Source organism: Penicillium hispanicum (genome assembly GCF_028827665.1).
Source record: "Penicillium hispanicum strain IBT 35686 chromosome Unknown utg000001l_segment0_segment0, whole genome shotgun sequence".
NCBI classification, from domain to species: domain Eukaryota; kingdom Fungi; phylum Ascomycota; class Eurotiomycetes; order Eurotiales; family Aspergillaceae; genus Penicillium; species Penicillium hispanicum.
In genome coordinates this window covers 3,510,300-3,528,946 of record NW_026623193.1, presented here as the reverse complement: position 1 = coordinate 3,528,946, position 18,647 = coordinate 3,510,300, and the positions used below count along the sequence as shown (strand labels likewise).

Sequence of the window (18,647 nt, the reverse complement as noted above, 5' to 3'; positions counted from 1 at the left end):
ATGCTCCCGGCCCCAAATTATATTTGTTGAAACCTCCGCAGTTCCTGGGGCCTGACTATCCATACGTTACGAATCACTCCCAATTCCGTGTCAGATGTTCCCTCTCCTGTATCCTAGTATCCTAGTCTCCAAGAGTCAGCCTCTGTCTTAATCTGATATCTGTTCTGCCACGAATCATCCTTCCCTGGCCAACTAGCCATCTTGATAATTATGATACAAGCAAGTGATAGATCCCTGCCTCTTTTTTATTTCTGGCTGTTGGGTAAGCTTGCTAGAGAGAACTATCCATACATATGTATAGTAGTGTATACTCAGCTCTGTGGAAGGATTTGGATTTCGTTGTGTTCCTGGTCAATATATAGGAATTAGCCTAATACGGGGGGCCACAGTAGCGGCCCCCTCCGGCCCCCGATTAATCTGTACCACCCTTTACTTCGAAATCCGATTCGTGCCGGGCACATAGCTTACTATCATAGGGCTAGTCTCTATATATAGCCACCTAACTAGCCATGCAATTGAGGGCGGTCAAGCGGCGGCTCGCCGTCCAAAATTACGGGTGGAAAGGCATTTCGGCGTCGAAGGTGGGAGACTGTTGGCACTTATAGTGGTCGATTCGGAGATGATATTGAGAGCTGCATTGGTGGAGTAATTTTAACCATCCAACAAGCCGGCGTAGGGACCCACTAAATGCCTCCGCATTACACCAACATCTTCAGGGACAGAGTAGGTCCAGTCGTTGAAAAAAGTGAGATGTCCCTTGAAATCGTTGACCCCAGAGTCGTAGTGATTAGTTACATGACAGGATCACATAAAAGTGGTAAAGCGCGTAAGAGGTAGCGGAGCTCGGTGATCCGAATTAATAGCAAGTATGCCTTCACTCCGAGAGATAAGGAGGCATATAGGACTAGAAGGGGGAAGAGGTGTCTTTATAGGCACACGCACGGGGAAGTGTAGGAACAAGCAGCGCTAAACTTGAAGTAATCAGCGACTCCGAGTACGCACAGCAGAAATATAAAAGAAGACTACCTAGGTATGACAGCAAAGACGCTTAGGAAGGCTTCCAGGTAAAAGCTCGATTTGAAGCGATAAGTATATGAGAGGCATAGAAACGCTCTAGAGAGCAATACCCCCAGAAAACACAGAGCTAACCAGACACGGAGTCCGAATGAGCGCGCAAAGCGATTGCCAGCAAGATAATGGCTAGCCTCTCCATTGCGGCTTTAACCATGTGTTCATGCCTGAGGCATAAATGCCCGCGCGAACAACGCCGTCTCGTCTCCTTTATCGCTTCCTTCAGTCTTCCTAAAAAGCTCCATAATGGCAGATACAGCTCATTCGGGCGCGGAGCGCACAACTCGCCGCTATGCCCTGAGGGCCATCTCCAATCGCATCCGCAAATCTCCTGGCTATCACATTGAACCGGCCGACCTTGAAGCGGCTCACGTCCACCGAGACTCCCTGTCCCTTGAAGACAGAGCGATAGATCGGCCACGATTTTTCCAGCGCTACGAGCACAGCCTCCCAGTCCCAGAAGAAGAGGAGGAATTCTTCAGTAACAAAGTCATCCTTGATGGTGTCTGGAATAACCATTGGTGGCATGCGAGAGACCTGGCAATATTTCTGGACGACTATTATGACCAATGCGGATGGTTTGTACGTAAAAAGCTGGCTCGTGACCCTCCTCCATGCACATCAAACCGAGAGTATGTTCCCTCTAATATGCTAGATCAGGCGCCAAACACTGGGACCTCTGCTAATATATGACACAGCATTGGGGATTTCAATTTCCCCAAATTGGATGAGATTCCCGCTTTCAATTGGCAGGCCTGGTCGGCGAACGATATTGCTGAAGGCTCTTATCCACACATGAAGGCCTCCATCATTACTGGCGTGGAAGGAGACGACCGATTGCTTCGCAGTGAGATTCTAGCCATTATTGACATTATGAGCACACGTCTCAAGACCAAGAGTCTCCATCCACATGTGGTTGCTCCGGTAAGACGTCCTGGCTTTAGTGACCAAAACACGGTGGATTGACAATCATGCTGCTAGGTGCTCTTGTATTCCATGATGGGTCTTCGACATGCTCGAGTGCTGGAGGCACATTATGATGGCAGGAACCTCTCAATCTGCGCCACCAAGCTGTGCGACTTCACGAAGAAGAACTCGAAGGCTGTGACTTTGTTCACTCAATACTGGCTTGGTGGAGCCTGCGGACAAACTCGATTGAAGGCGTAACGTCTTCTTCTGATCCTTGGTGTATGTGGGAGAATTGGCATATTGTCTCTGGCGTACTCGTATTTTTTTTCTGGCGTTTAGTGGAGTCTTTTGCGGAGCTTTTTAACGAATTGATGATATTTATGAAATACCCTTTTGTTAATGTCGAGTGCAGAACGTTATCTCCATTGATGTCCTTCTCACGACGCTCCTATGGTCTGATTAAAAGCGACAGAAGAAGAGTGCAACTTGCTCGATTGTCCAATTACAGTATTACGGAATTTCCTAAGAACCTACCAGCTTCCTCCGCAATCGCCAGTGTCTTCTAGCTCATCTGACGCCCAATGATCTGCACAGCAACTGTGGGGGGCACCATGACATACATGGATGCCTCGGGCTCATAGTCAGCCTGTACAATACAACACCATCCAGCTTCCCCAGCTACTCATAGCTCTCCCTATTGACATCAGTCCTTGTCCGCAACGGTCACGGGGACGACAATGCTAGTCAAATCCAGAAGGTTGATCACAGACGAATAGCCCAAGGTACCGGTATATGTCGTGCATAATAGCAGCCATGGGCGTAGCCGGGGATATGAGGGCATCCGGATCTGTGTTAATTGCTCCCCTCTCGCGCCAATTATCAAGATATTCGTCGTGATACTCCCATTCTTGGAGTTGGAGGTACCAGATCTTGTTGATATTGACAGTGCCCTTGTATGAATCTATTATTTTCTTGACGATTGGTACGGCGGGCGGGCCTGAGGAGTTGAGGTCTTAGAGTACGTCCTGCGTATGGTTTTGTGCGTGTCTTTGCCTTGGATAAGCTACCTCGCCATGTTTCCAACGACATCAAACCTGCCTATTATGCTGTGTTCATTCTCATAGATGGGGTAGGAGATGTTGTAAAGCTTCTCTATGTGACTAGGAATCTAGCCACGGGCTTCTTCTAAAGCCCAAGCGCAACTATAACTTGAAGGTCACTCAATGCCACTTCTAACAGACCCCCCTAGCACATGGCCTGCTCTGGGCTCAGTATTGAACAGGGAGTAATGGGGGTCTTGAGGGATATTTATATAGTCAATCAACAAAGTATGTAAATGTTTAGAGTGCGACATTTTATGGGGCGGGTTAGATGCTGCTCCCCAGTACTTGGAGCCATATGCGGAATAGAGACCACGGGTGGCTTCAGCCAGGATTCCCCAATTCCCCGAAGAAAGTGTTATAACTCAAGGACAACATGGAAATTTGTTACCTTCAATATGCATGCGGATGATAATTTCATGCCTTGGGGCTCATTATCCGATTATAAAGTCTCCCACGGTTTTTTATTGAGTCCAATACTAGGCTAAGTCTCGAATGAGACTTGATGTGGGATCTATGATGAGCTTCTAAATCTGGTCACTATTTTTCATTGGGTGTGAGTTTTGTATGAAAATCATGGTGTTTCCGCCTAGGCACTCTTTTTGATGCTAAAAGGGTGCGTGACGTGGTAAGCGCGTACATCATGGGCAGGGGACATTAATACCTTCGGCCGCAGAATTTTTCTCTGTTCGATCTCAGTTTTTTCTCCCTCTTTTGCCTAGAAGCGAATCTCATTCAACCTTGGGTTTCTCAAATAAGATATAACTAGTTATTGTCGAGAAAACAGAAGATGTCATTTGGTTGGAACGCATTCGTGAAAGCACCAGAGCCACAGCTGGCTGGAAACCTTGCGGGAGCGACGAGAGAACGTCTCAAAGCCATCGCCTACACCTTTCAGAAGTTAGCAGTTATTGATCATACATATGCCTATCAGAAGGGGTCTGTAGCGAGGAGACTATGGCGGAAGGGGAAAAAGCTATCATTGTCTACTCCCGACGCTCTGTGAAGAGCTCGTCGGGCTGACTAGCTATATGACTGATGCGACGGCCGTGACAGAGTCAAGGGAATTCCAAAATTGAATAGGGTATAAAGCGGCAGAGCCTACCCGCAAACGGTGAAGGGGGGCTCTAACGACCGGAGTAAAGATTAAGATTTTGATAATGATTGGGAACGGAACATTCGATGAATTCGAGCAATTCGAGCTATAAACTAAGGAACCAAGCAATAATGATACAATAATGATACATTGGCCCAATAATGATACATTGGCCCAGCAAAAAAACATCTCCAAGCAAGTTAAGCAACGCAGTCCATCCAATCGACTGTCCTCCTACTCGATCCAAATAATCATCCGCAAAGCGGATGCAAACGCCTGCACACCAGCTGGGCTCACGCCTACGACCTGAGTGGTCTCGCCAGGAATTCTCCGTGTTGAATGCGGCTCTGCTCGAGAGATGGCCCCCTCCAAGAGATCGGATACCTGCCAGCCCTCGGGGATCCGCTGATGGATGTTTGAAATCGGCCTTCCTGTCCAGAATAGAATCGTCGTTTCCCAGTCCTGCGACGATAGCTGCAAGCTCTGTAGATTTCGAGCGTCGAGATCCTTGAACACCATCACAGCACCTCGGGGGCCTGCGCACCCTAAGGCGGTCTTCAGAGACGGTGATGTGTAAAATCCCGGGCCAAGTTCATTGTCCACGTGCGAACTTTGAATTACAGGGATAAAAAAGGCCATCAGCCTGACCAGGGCGCTTTGCTTGAGGCCTTTGAAAAGCAGATTTCTCCCCAGGGAGCTCACAAATCTGTTCATCAGGTCGGTGGCATTTTTCTCATGGTTCGACTTATGTTTGAGGCTTGTCTTCACGCATAAGATCTTGTTCGGAATCGACTGCTGTCGACCAAGCGGGAATATGTCCATCATACTGTACTCGTGTACCGAGCTGGTGATGTTTCCGGGGATTTCACTCGGTTGGGCGATCAGCGGCGAACAAAGACGCGTTTCAAGCACTGCTTCGTCAAACACTTCATCCATAGCCCAACCAGGAATCTTCCCCTCGTCGAACAATTCACGAATTATCCATCGGCGTCCTACGCCGTGTGGAATTCCCACGATCTCATCTTTGAGAGAATAGGCAGGATCGGTGATCAAATCGCAGAGTCGCTCTGCCCCCGCAAGCCAAAACAGGCTCGAAAGCGGCCCGACGAGGTCAATGGTCGTCTCGATTGTGGGGTAGAGGTGCTCAGTGATGTCCTCAGGAATTTCCCCGGGGTACCCAAGCTGCCAGTTCCAGACCGGGCGATAGCCTGCTAGCTCAAGGTCATCCACCGTTCTCCCAGCCATTGTCGGCTGTTCGAGACCTTCGGGTTGGCTCGGCTGGACGGTTTCACGGGTTTCCGAAATGAAGTTCGGTGTTGTTGGACTTGGGACTGAACGTGATTCCGAGGAGTCGGTTTTTAGGGACGGGAGGGATGAGCTCGAGGGAGTGCTGGTATCCAATAGCTTCGTACTGGTCAGGGGGATGAGGAGGGAGAGGTGGGGGGATGAGGAGGGGTGGTCCAACTGGGGAATCCCCGCGGCTTCTTTTGGTCCGGCGTGTTTCCATGGCTGACATTCTTTGGGTTCTTTTGGATTCAAACTCAGAAATAGAAAAGTCGTAAACTGAGCCAGGGTCCGGGGATCGAGCAAGTTGAAGAAGATGAAGGACTCGGAGTTCATGGGGGCGTGTTTTACTATCTATGGAGTTTCTGTAGACATCTGGAAGGAGCGACTCGACGAGCTGGCCAGGAACACCGAGGACCCCATCATGCTGCGGGATCACATCGTCAACATGCTTCTCGCCGCGCGCGAAACCACCGCCGGCCTTCCAAGCACCACATGGAGTCCCTACGTGATGTACCGGCGCGAGGAACTGTTCGGCGACGACGCCGAAGAGTTCCGCCCCGAGCGCTGGGAGACTGATGCAGATTGGAGTGTGTATGTTGATGATATTGACTAATCTAAGGGCCGCTACGTCAAGATGACCAGATACCGTCCTGGGGCGCCATGTCACATGATAGGATAGGCTTTCCCCGTAACAGAGACCATCCGTCCGACCTGGGAGTACATCCCCTTCAATGGCGGACCGAGAATCTGTCCCGGCCAGAAGTTTACGCTGACCGAGGCGTCGTATACTATTGCTCGACTGCTTCATGTATTTGCTGAAATTGAGAGCGTGGATGACACGGAGTGGCAGAAGATTACGCTATCGTTGACATTGAAGGACGGGGTTCGCTGCCGGTTTAAGGAATAAGGCAGGTTTGCCTGCTGCCACAGCATGAGTGAGACGGGGATATCGAGTTTCCCATACTATTATATTCTTGACCGATCCTAGAATATTGTCAGGGGTATATCAGATATATCTTATCGCCCAGTGATACGGAGGCTGTGCGGACTGCTGATAGAAACACGCACCGACCTGCATAAGGCACGGGATGTTAAACTACAATCGGACAATATAAGCTATAATCAGTAATTTGCTAAGCCACTCCGATATGGTGTAATTCGGGGTGACAGCGGAATGGCCATAATTATACGTGGCGTTGAGATGGGAAGATCGTGGTCTTTCCGCGCAGGCAATCTATAAAGATATTAAGCTATACCAGATCAGGTTAAGGGACCGGACGATCACAGGCTTTCTATGCAAGCATTGCATAAAAGTTTTGGACTATACCAATTTGGGCTAAGCACCGATTAAGGCCACAGTTCGTGACAGTATATGTGTGGTGGCTCTATATTCAGGCTGATAGTAATAAAAAGAGAAGCACTTCCTTATCAAGACTTGATTATTCCAATATCCAGTCTTTCTATATATCTGTTTCCTCTATAACTAACTAGCAGTCAATATACAAGGTCAAAATGCCATCAACAGAGAATAAAGCGAGCTTTAACTGGAACACTTTTATTTAAGAGCCAGAAGGATACAATACTAGTAACTTTACCATAGCAATATATAAACGTCTATAGGCTGTTAAAGTAAATTTTAAAAGGTTTTATCTAACTTCACTGTTTAAGCTATAGCTCTTTTATTAATATATTTTAGTTTCACAAAAAATCTTAATCTATTAGACTCTATATATTGGCTAGAAAATATTAGCCTTAGAGTTATTAAAGGATTTCTCTATTGGTATCTTATATATTATCACTATATATACTAATCAACCTTCCTTATATTTATATAATTTTTCAGAATATATTAGCGAGAGAAAATAGACTACGAGTTCTTTGTTAATTTAGATCAAAAACTGACTAAGGTAAGTTAAACTACAGTTTAAGATATCTCTGACTAAAATATAGTTCTAAGCTAACTTATAAAGCTAGTTGTAGTTACTCTAACTAATAAGTATAACTTAGATATTAGTGTAAAAATATAACTAATAATTAATATTGATAATTTGCTTTTTACTATATACTATTTACTAACTATAAATAAAATAGTGTTTCCTATATTTTGATCACTTTTCTAATTGAACACTATTAAGAAGATAATAACCTTAATATCTACCTAGCTAAATATATTAGTAGAGTCTTCTAGATATATAAAGGGTAATAATACCCTAAAATAGAAGGATATTGAGCTCTTTATAGTAAAAGATCTAGAAAATCCTTAGTATTAAGTGCTCTTTATAAAAATAAGATACTATCTTAATAAAGGGAAATGGAATAAAAAAGTCCTATAAGTATACCTAGTCCTTAATATATATTTGCTATGTTTAATAAGTCTAGACCTACCTTTATATATACTAAAAGAAATAATAACTTTAGGCTTTATATTATTTAAAATATCCTTATATATACCTTTTTAGATAATACTTTTAATAGCCTATATATAAGATATCTTTAAGATATCTAGCATTTAATAGATATATCTAACTATTGACTGAGTACTCTAATCTATTTTAAAGAAAGTATTTAGGATATACCTATCTTTAGATATACTACCTAAGGAAAAGATAGTTATTTAGTAATAGATAATATCTATGTACTTTTATATAGCTAGGCTTAAAAGTATAAGAAAGAGGTAAATATATTAGTAGGGTTTAAAGAATAAAGGTTTTTATATAAATATTATAAAAGAGCGGCTATAAATCTAAGTAAGTACTAATTATAATTAATATAGAGAGGGACAGTACTAACTAAAATTTATAAGGCATCTTAATAAGTATTTATATAATATAATTATAGGTTACTAAAAAGGAGGCACTTTTACTTATTATATCTTTATAAGAGATAATACCTAGTTAGTCTTTATAGAGACTCTAACTAGAGATATATTACTTAAGTTTATAACTAATATAAGCTTAACTAAAGATATTTCAGTATTATAAAAACTTATTTTTATATAGAAGTAAAAGATTAAAGAAATACCTGAATTTATAGCTTTAAAGAATTCTTTTAATTCTCTTTATTATAAATTTATTAGTAACTTTTATTAGTTGAAAAAGGTGAAGGAAAATAGCAATATATAATATAATAAAATAAAAAAGCTTTAAACTTAGATTAGGGCTAAATATAAGCAAATTTATAATTCTACTAAGAGATAAACCTAGAAAGAGTTTTTCAATAAAGTTAGAAATTCTATAATTAAATATAACTATAAAGGTAATCTAGTATTATTTAAGGCTGATATTTCCTATATATAGCTAGAAAGGAGGGTTCTTATAGATCTTAAGTTTAAAAATAGAGATATTAATGCTATTAATAACTAAAAGTTAGTAAAAGATTATATTTAATCTTTTAAGTTATGACTAGAACTCTATAAACTATAGGTATTTTAGGCTAAAAAGAGAGTAATTAAGTTTACTAAAGATAAAGTAAAGAGTAATATAGCTAAAAAAGAATTAATCTTAATAGAAAGTTCTATTAAGCTAGAATATTTAGTGTATTTAGAGCATTTAAACTTATATCTATATATAAAGAAATACCACTATTTAAAAAAAGATACCTTACAATAGTATTTTAATACTTATTATCTACTATTTATATTTAGAAAAGATAGTTATCTATATAATATACCTGGTTATTTAAAGATTTTAATTTTACTTAGTAGATATAAACACTATATAGTAAAGTGGTATAAAATTATCCTATAAATAAATTTCTTATTTATATATATTTTTAATTATAGTTAAATAGGGATTAAGAGACTTAATATATCATATAGATATTTAGTTTTCCTATAAGCCCTTTTCTACTATAGCACTTTTACTCCTAAATATAACCTTATCTTATATTTAATAGAAGTCTTTAATAGTATTAATATATAATCTAATCTTCCAGTAGCTATTTCCTAATTCAATTTTTATCATATAGATTAATAAATTATCACTTTAGCCTATTTAAGCCCCTCTTTAAGTCTCTCTACTAGTCTTCTAGTATTTAAATAATATTAATAGTAGCTGGCTAAAGCCTATAGACTATTATCTTTAATTATTTTTAATAGTAATGCCTAATAGTTCTAGTAACCCCCTTTCCCCTATAGTGATATATAGAAAGCTGTCCACTAAGGATCTTCTATTCTCTTTTCTTTTCCCCTCCAATATATATATTCCCTATATTTCTATATTTTCTCTCTTCTTTTAATATCTATAGTCCTATCCTATATTTAATAAAGACCTCCTATATAATCAGCTCTTTAGTATATTTAGTCTAAATTTATACTCTAATAAAGAAGAAAGAAGGTATATATAGGTAATAGAGAATTATTATCTGTCTAATAGAAAGAGAGAGAGAGGAAGGGATAGAGAGAAAAAAAGTATAGGCTATCTACAAGTCTAAAACAGCCACTATCACACTCAACCAGCCCCTATACTCTATTAGAGTATATATAGCCCTAAAATCTCTTATATAGATCTTTATATGATTAAAATCACTTTATATAAAATCTATTAATAGTCAGGCTATTATAAAAAAACAGACAAAGAGAGGCATATAGAGTAGGTGAAATATTATAGTTATCTATCTAAGAAAGGAGAAAAGAAGAGAGATAAAGCGCAAGCTATCTACATAAAGAAAAGGGGGGGTAACAGTCTATAACCTTATATAGCTACCATTATAAACAGATAGAAAAACCAGATTACTTCCTTATATTCTAAACATCGCCCTATCTCAATATTATAAAAGGCGTTTTATTCAGCCTTAATATATTCTGATATTTTATCTCTAGTAATCTATTACAGAATAATTAGTAGATCAAGCTCAGTTAAGCCAATAGCAATAACATTAAATATATATTATATATAGAGATATATTACTCTTAAAATAGCACTAAAACTTTAAAAAAGCCTATTAAATAGAATATATAGATAATATAGTTCTTCTTACATTAATTCAAACAGTAGGCGTTAGGTATAGGGTTAGTTAATAGATTTATCTCCCACTAGTGCAATTTTATTAGGGCTTTATAGGCTATCTAAGTAGATATAAGACTATCTACCTTATTTTATAGCTTAAAGGGGGGGCGGGGCAAAGGGCAGAGAAAGTCAGCTAAAAGTACTTAAATACTTTAAATATTATATATTTTTTCATCTCAACTCTTATCTTCTTACTCTAATCTTATAAGAATCATCTAAATAACTTCCTTTATAATTAGTGTTCACTATATTAACTTATAAATATAGTATAAAAAACTCTAGATACAATATTCTCTTAGAAAATTATTATCTTTATTAATATTAATTTATTAAGTATTATCACTAATTAATTCTTTAAACACTACTAAGCTTCCTATATATAGATTTTATACTACTAGATCTAGTACAGAGGATAATCCTTTTATAATTAAAGACGATCTAACTCTATTAAGTTCGGCTTCTAGCCTTATTTTAATATATTTTAAAAAAGACCAATACTACAGTAAAGTAAAAGAGCTTAGCTATAGCACTAATATTAAAATAATAGGTATACTAAAGTCCTTGCTTAATTTAATCTATAATAGCTTCTTTATCCCTAGAGGGGATAATACAGACACTAAGCTGGCCTCTATTATTATATATACTATACCACTATAGCTTATCTATCTTAACCTAGACAGTAACTTATTTAATATAAAAGTAGTAGATCTAATAAATAATTATATTATTAGATATAAAGATAATTAAATAAGCTAAGTAAGTAGATTATAGTTAACTATATTTTATATCTTCTTTATTAATAAATTCTAGGAAGAGACCTAAGTAACTATAAAGATAAAACTATAAAAGCCAAGAAGGCTATCACTTTCTACTATATATATAAAGTAGATAGTTTAACTAATAAATCTACTTTAAAGGGAGAAATAGACTATACTAACAATTCCACTATTAAGAATCAATTATATAGCTCCTATAGAAGAGTATCTATAAAACACAAATTCATAGATACCCAGAATATCTTTCTTAAAGCTATATAGTCTAATAGTTTAGTTAAGAGAAGTAGCAGTAAATCTATTATAATTTAATTATTAGTCTCTAGTGTTCCTCTATTTATTCTAGGTTAGTCTTACTATAATATTAGAGAGTACCTATATAGAAATAAGCTATCCTTTTAAAATTTCTAGGGTATTATATAATAGTAATATACTCTTAAGGCAGCCCCCTATATATATAAATAGATTATCCTAAGAGGATCTTTTATCATCTCTTCTTCTCCCTCTCCCTAGCACACTTATTTCCTCTATTTCTATATCTTTAGACTCTCTCTTTCTTTACAGTATAGACTTAATCAATTTTTCTTCTTCCTTAAATATATAACAATTCAATATTTAATTATTAAAGCTATACTACTATCATTATATAATAAAGATTTTATAGTGAATCTAATCATAGATATATACCTATTAAATATAGAAGATAAGTGATACTACTCAGAAGAGAATAAAAGGGATAAATCTATATATATAAAGAGAAAGCCTAAACAATACAGAAACAGAGAAAATTAGTGCACTAAAAAGAGGAAAAAGAAAAGAGGATAGAAGATCCTCTTAGGACAGTCTATCTAAGTTACACCAAAAGCTACCTAAGGCGGCCTAAGACATATATCACCATCAGAACCTTATAATATAAAAGGTCTTTATTAAGTATAGGATAGGATTATAGATATTAAGAAAAAAAGCAAATATATAGATCTATACTATCTAAAAAGAGTTAATTAAAAACATAGAAACAAATAGAATATATATACTAAGGAAGAGAAAGAGAGCCCTTAACTCAGGCTATCTACAATATTATATAGATTACAGCCTAATCTCTTAGATTATCACTATTAATACTAGTTTATTTTATAACTTATATTATCACTTAATAAGTCCTTCTATTTTAATCTTATTTAATTATAGATTTAAATCTCTATATTAGATAGTTGCTATTTATTAGTATTAATATTAAAAGACAGCAAAGCTATCACTATAGTAATATCATTTAGCTCTAAAAATAATTTAAACTTAGTAATACTATAAATTCTATAAAAAATAATACACTTCCTATTTTTATATTGCTTTAAAACCTCTATAGTACTAAATATTCTAAAAGTAAGTCTATCTTCAATTTTTATAAACTATCGTTTCTTAATATTATAGATCAGATTAAAGAGTTTATTTAGGCCAGTTTTAAAAAGATAAATTACCTCTTAAGTTATAGTATCAAAAAAAATCACACCTTTTAGTACTAAAAGATAGGGCTTATAACTTATATAAAAATTATTAGTATTTATTCTAATATTGTAGCAATAAATATCCAGCAATTACTATTTAAAATCCAAATTCATAAATTTAGTTAAGGAGGATCTAAGGTTTACTAGGATAAATTAAGTTTAGCTATTAAATTAGAGTAAAGATAACTTAGATAAACTCCTTTAAGGCTTATAGCTTAGATAATAAATTACTTATAGTTTAAGGGAAATTTATAAATTAGTGGTCTCTTCTTTTAGTTTATTACCTTCTCTATAGCTAGATTCATCTAATGTTTCTATATCCTAATCCTCGCTAAAATCAGAAAAAAATAACCTAAAAATATCTCACTTAATAGTAAATAAAGTTATATTTTCCTATATAGCCTTATCCTCTAAATAAATATTATAGAGAAATAAATACTTTTAGTTAGTAAAAAATACTTCTATATTTATTATACTATAACGCTCCTTAAAGGACTATTTTTTAATATTATCCTAGCTTCATACTAATATAATATTTATAATACTACATAGACTTATCTATATAAGAAAAGAAGCAATATAACTGCTCCACTCAGAGATTATAGATTCTTTATACATAAAAAGCTTAAATAGCTAAAGACAAATCAAAAGTATATAAATAGCAATAAACTCTATATTAATACTTATATAAACACTTTTAGACCCTAAAAAAGTAAATCTAATTTAAGTAGCTAATATTTTAAACTACTACTAAAGTTTAGAGCAATTAAATTAAGGAACTAGAGAATATTAGCTAAATTTAAGTAGATAAGAATCTATTAAGCTAAAGAAATAATATATAGTAAATAGAAATATCTAATAGTATACTAATTAAAATCTATACTTTTTTAATCTAGTCTATATATTAAAATTATTTTCTAAAGTCTAAATAAGAAACTAAAAGTTTTAAGGCTTAGTATAGTGTCTTAGTATTATCTACCAAATAGTTCCTTTAAACTTAGATAATAAGACTTATTTAATAATATCTATTATAGCCTTAAGATATTTTATATTTTTAAGAAATATATATAAGAATAGTATAATCCTTAGATATCTTAGAGCAGTTTACTGGATTCTATATCTTAACTCTTTATCTTTAACCAGAGGAAATACTATACTATCTTTAAAAATTACTATAATATATTAACAATCTATAAATAATAAATAAAAGCACTACCCTTTAAGATTCTTAAGAGTATTTAGGTCTAAAAGCTAAAGGTTTTAATATATAATAGACTGCTATACTTTATAAATATCTAATATACACTCTACAAACTCTTATTAATATAATTAATATAATATCTTCTAAAAAAACGGGGCTTCCTACCTCTAAGTATTTTAGGCTAAGTAAATATATACTTATATACTATAAGATCTAAAAAGCAGAAAAAACCAGAATTCAGTATAATCACTCTCTAAAAGAATAAAACTTAACTTTACTATCTTTTAGCTTATAAATTCAATTAAACTCACAGTATTTTATTAGTAACTATCTTCTTAGCCACTCCTATATAGCTTCTATCTCTCTATATTGTTAATAATATTAGATATTACGAAAGATTTCCCTATCACTAAATCTCTATATATTAGTATTATACTTATAAAGTCTTTAGCAATATTTATTATTAAATTTCTAAGAGTTATAAATATCAAAATTCTACTATATATCCCTTAGCACTAACTATTATAGTATAGTAGTAATTCAGTATTAGCTTTAAAAACAATATAGCCTATAAATCTTAGATAAAACCAATATCTTTAGATCACTAATAAATAAGTTATTAGCTAGTAGTGGTTATAGCTCTACTAAAGCAATTTTATAAAGAATCTAAGTCAATAAGTTAAATTATTAATAACCTTTATAATTAAATCAGTAAATAAAATAATTAACTTTAGACTACTTAAAGGCTTATAATCTATATATATTAATATTATTATAGTAAAGCTAGTAAAGGTTTAAGATTCTAATAGAGCCTATTAGGGCAGCCTATAATTTATATAAAATTTTTAGACTATTTAGTGATATAATTAAAATATATAAGATAAAGAGATAAAAAATTATTATTAGTTTAAAAAGATTAAAAAAGTATATACTAAAGTTAGTTAACTATAAACTATACACTATAGTTACACAGCCTTTTAAAACTGTAACTATATCTATTTTTTAAAGGCCCTACCCTACTAGACCTCTACTAATACTTAAAATAGTATAGCCTAAAATTCCTATAACTATCACTATATAGACAAAATATAACTAAATATAGTATTTAGATTAAGTTAAAATCGCACTTTCTTTAAATTAATTTTTTTAAGGGGACTATTATATAGAAAAGCACACTTTTTAGTGATTTTTAAAGGTCTAAGGTCTATTAGCATTCACTAAAGTATATCTTTCTATAATTAGCTATAATTTTATATAAAACTTCTAGCTTATTACCCTCGCCTAATTATTAATTATATACTATAGCGGCCCTAAGATTTCTTAAGTTTTAAGATATCATTAGAATAGCTATAGTCTACAATAAACTATAGTTTCTAGGTTAATATTGGCTAAGTAAATATCCTAAGGTCTAGGATATCTTTAGATAGGCCATATCCTATAACAGACTATAGTTTTAGATTTATATTAGATATTATAAGATATAATAGATCTTAAAACTAACTATTTCTTATAATAGACTATAGTCTCTATATTTATTAGCTATATCCTAAAGTCTAAAGTATCTTCAGATAAACCACATCCTACAACAGACTATAGTTTTAGGTTTATATTAGATATTATAAAGCATAATAGATCTTAAAACTAACTATTTCCTATAATAGGCTATAGTCTCTATATTTATTAGCTATATCCTATAAAAGACTAGAATATTATTAGATAGATTATATCCTTTAATAGATAGCACTTTTAGGTTATTATTAAATATAGTCTATCCTAGGATAGACTATAGATTTTTTAGCCTATTAGTTATATTTAATAATAGATTCCTAAAGATTTATATATATAGCTCCCTTAGCACTAATATAAATAGCTCTTAGTTCACTAGACCCCTTTCTTCTTTCCTATCTTACTAGTATACTTATTTATTTTATTTATATACCTTTAACTAGATTCTTAAATTCTCTATATAGATTATATATCTTCTTCTCTTATAGCTACTAGTAATCTAGTCTAGTACTAGACCTAGACTTATATTATTATTAATATTTATCTAGTTAGGCTTAGAGAATTAAAAAATAAATTTTACTAAATAATATAGTCTCTAATTACTTTTATTATTTTAAATCCTCTACAGTAATCTTAACATTAGTCTCTTAAATCTTATTATAATAAATAAATATTAATAATTAAGAAATAAACTACTATTATATAGTAGATAAAAATAGATATAAAACCTTATTTATATTTAAAAAATACACTATCTACTAGAATATAAGATTTACAATAGAATACTTTATAGATCTAGTAACTCCTTTATAATATATAGATAGCTTTAGTTAAAAGGGTCCTCTCTACTATCTTCTTTTCTCTTAGGATATATATATTTTCTCTATTTCTAGATTTCCTAGTCTGTTCTCTCTAAACAGTATAAATTCAATTTTCTTCTTTTTTTATAATATTCTTTAATTATTAATCTAGGACCTTAACTTCTTTTACCACAACTTCTTAAGCAAAGCAGATATATAGTTTAAGATAAAAAGGCCCTAAAAAGCGCTATAAAAAGTTATACTAATAATAGTCAGTAAATATCTATAAAACAGGATCTTATTATCTATACCTACAAAGTCTTTAAAACAGATTTTAATTTAATACACTCAATAAAGTCTAAAAGATTAGATAGCTAGTTATTTAACACTAACAAGCTACCTTTTCACAAAAAAATAATTAATTTAAGGCATTCAACAATAATTTATCTAATAACTTATATATTATACTACAACTCCCTAATATCAATATTTTAAATCATTAAGGCACCTATATTACCTATTGCTTATTAGCCTTCACACTATATTTAGCTTCAAATATTAGGGTACTATACCTATCTTAACTACCCTAGTCACTAATAAAAGAATTAAACTTAAATTTAAATCACTATAGCAGATCTTAAAGCACTTATAAATATATTCAATACTAATTAGTATCTTATATAAAAAAACTACTACTTTAAATAACTAAAGGCGACCTAGTGATAAGCTAAAAATTTAACTCAAAAAAATATCTATAATCTTATACACAAAAAAGACTACCCTATTATTATAAAGGGCTTTAAAAAGATATACAAAATTTTTATAAAAACTTATCATCACCTTTAAAAGCTCACTCTTTACTATCTTTACTTCTTTAATAATTCCCTCCACAAAGGTCTCATTTTTCACATAAATAACATACCCTAGCCCTACTTAGTTTATTTTAAAACTTATCCTATATCTATCCCAGAGGTTTAAAGCTAATTTATAAAAAGCAAAAGATATCATTTACCTTTTTTAAAGCCTCTATACACTCTCCTTTATCACATATACAGTAGATTCAAGATCTACTAATAGCCTTTTAGACCAAGTTTCGCCATTTTTAATTTATAGAAAGACCAAAACCCAATTTTCTATATCCAATTTATTTCCTTTCTCTATTTTCTTCCCTAACAAAAAAAAAATAAAATACAATCTTATCTTCTATATATTCCTTTTAAAACTAACTATATAGCTTCTCAAAACTATACTATAGCCTATTTAACCCACCTATCCCACTCAACCCCCAAGGCTCTATATCAAAACTATAGCATTATCAGAGGGTTTTATTTAAGAACTAACCACTAACTTAAATAAATTATAGTTATTTATTTAATATAAATCCTCTAATTATCTATATATATACCCTAGCAGATCTTACCACCTTTCTCCTCTTCCAGAAATACCTTAAGTCTATTTTATATCCTCAATTAACATCTTCCTTTAGCCCAGTAAATAAATCTATTATACAGCACCTAGTTTTACCATTTTTACTACAGCACAGAAGGCTATAAGGTCCTATAATAAGACTACAAACATTTCTATATACTCTATATATTACAGGCACTATATTATATAATATAATTAGGGTACTAAGCCTAGCTACAGCTCAGTCTTAGACTAAATCACTTACTATTATATCTCTTATACCTTTAGCAGTGATCCCTTAGCTAAATATTAGCTCTATTTTCTTCTATATTTCTTTACAGACTTATTATAAGCTCTATACAAGCTTTAGTGTAATAGCAATTTTCTAAAATACACTATATATCATCTTAGCCACCCAAATTATATCCTTTAATTTAGCTATAAGAGCTTAAAGGCAAAGATTTACTATAAGTAAAAGGACCAACCTATAGACTTCTTATTCTAACCTTCTATAAACAATAATAGTAATTAAAGTCTTATCAGTAATCATCTTACTATAAATCTATTATTAAGCCTATAAAATATATATTAAATCTTATTTTATTCTTAGTATATTTACTATTATTATAATTTAGCTTTATCTAAAACATAAGTATAAACTAAACAGCTTACTTCTTATTATATCTATTAGTATACTTATAATAACTACAATTCTCTATCTTTTTTATTAGCTATTTCACAACACAATAAACAGTCAATTATTATAAATTACAGATATCAAAAAACTAAAGGATATAATCAAATTAACATTTTATCCTTTTAAGCCTTAGAAAGTAAAACCTAAAGAATTTATCTATCTCAGAATACCTACTATACAGCTATTATCTTTTATAGAATCATACCTATTCAATATCATTTAGTAAAAGCAAAATAGATTAAATAAAAAAGCAAACAGTATATCAATTCTTACTAAAGTTAAATCAGAGCTA

General features: G+C 33.2%; 3 protein-coding genes across 3 annotated transcripts; 2 read left to right on the top strand and 1 right to left on the bottom strand.

The window, feature by feature from the left end:
- Positions 1 to 1,317: 1,317 nt before the first annotated feature.
- On the top strand, positions 1,318 to 2,238 carry N7459_001330 (uncharacterized protein; the record flags this gene model as incomplete). Its single annotated transcript, XM_056940515.1, has 3 exons — positions 1,318 to 1,703; positions 1,770 to 1,995; positions 2,053 to 2,238. The coding sequence occupies 3 exons, from the start codon at positions 1,318 to 1,320 to the stop codon at positions 2,236 to 2,238; spliced, it is 798 nt and encodes a 265-aa protein (XP_056804795.1).
- Positions 2,239 to 4,410: 2,172 nt separating this feature from the next.
- N7459_001329 (uncharacterized protein) lies at positions 4,411 to 5,421 on the bottom strand (the record flags this gene model as incomplete). The annotated part of the gene is made up of 1 exon (XM_056940514.1): positions 4,411 to 5,421. The coding sequence occupies one exon, from the start codon at positions 5,419 to 5,421 to the stop codon at positions 4,411 to 4,413; it is 1,011 nt and encodes a 336-aa protein (XP_056804794.1).
- Positions 5,422 to 5,884: 463 nt separating this feature from the next.
- Positions 5,885 to 6,370, top strand: N7459_001328 (n-alkane-inducible cytochrome P450; the record flags this gene model as incomplete). Its single annotated transcript, XM_056940513.1, has 2 exons — positions 5,885 to 6,050; positions 6,159 to 6,370. The coding sequence occupies 2 exons, from the start codon at positions 5,885 to 5,887 to the stop codon at positions 6,368 to 6,370; spliced, it is 378 nt and encodes a 125-aa protein (XP_056804793.1).
- Positions 6,371 to 18,647: the final 12,277 nt, after the last annotated feature.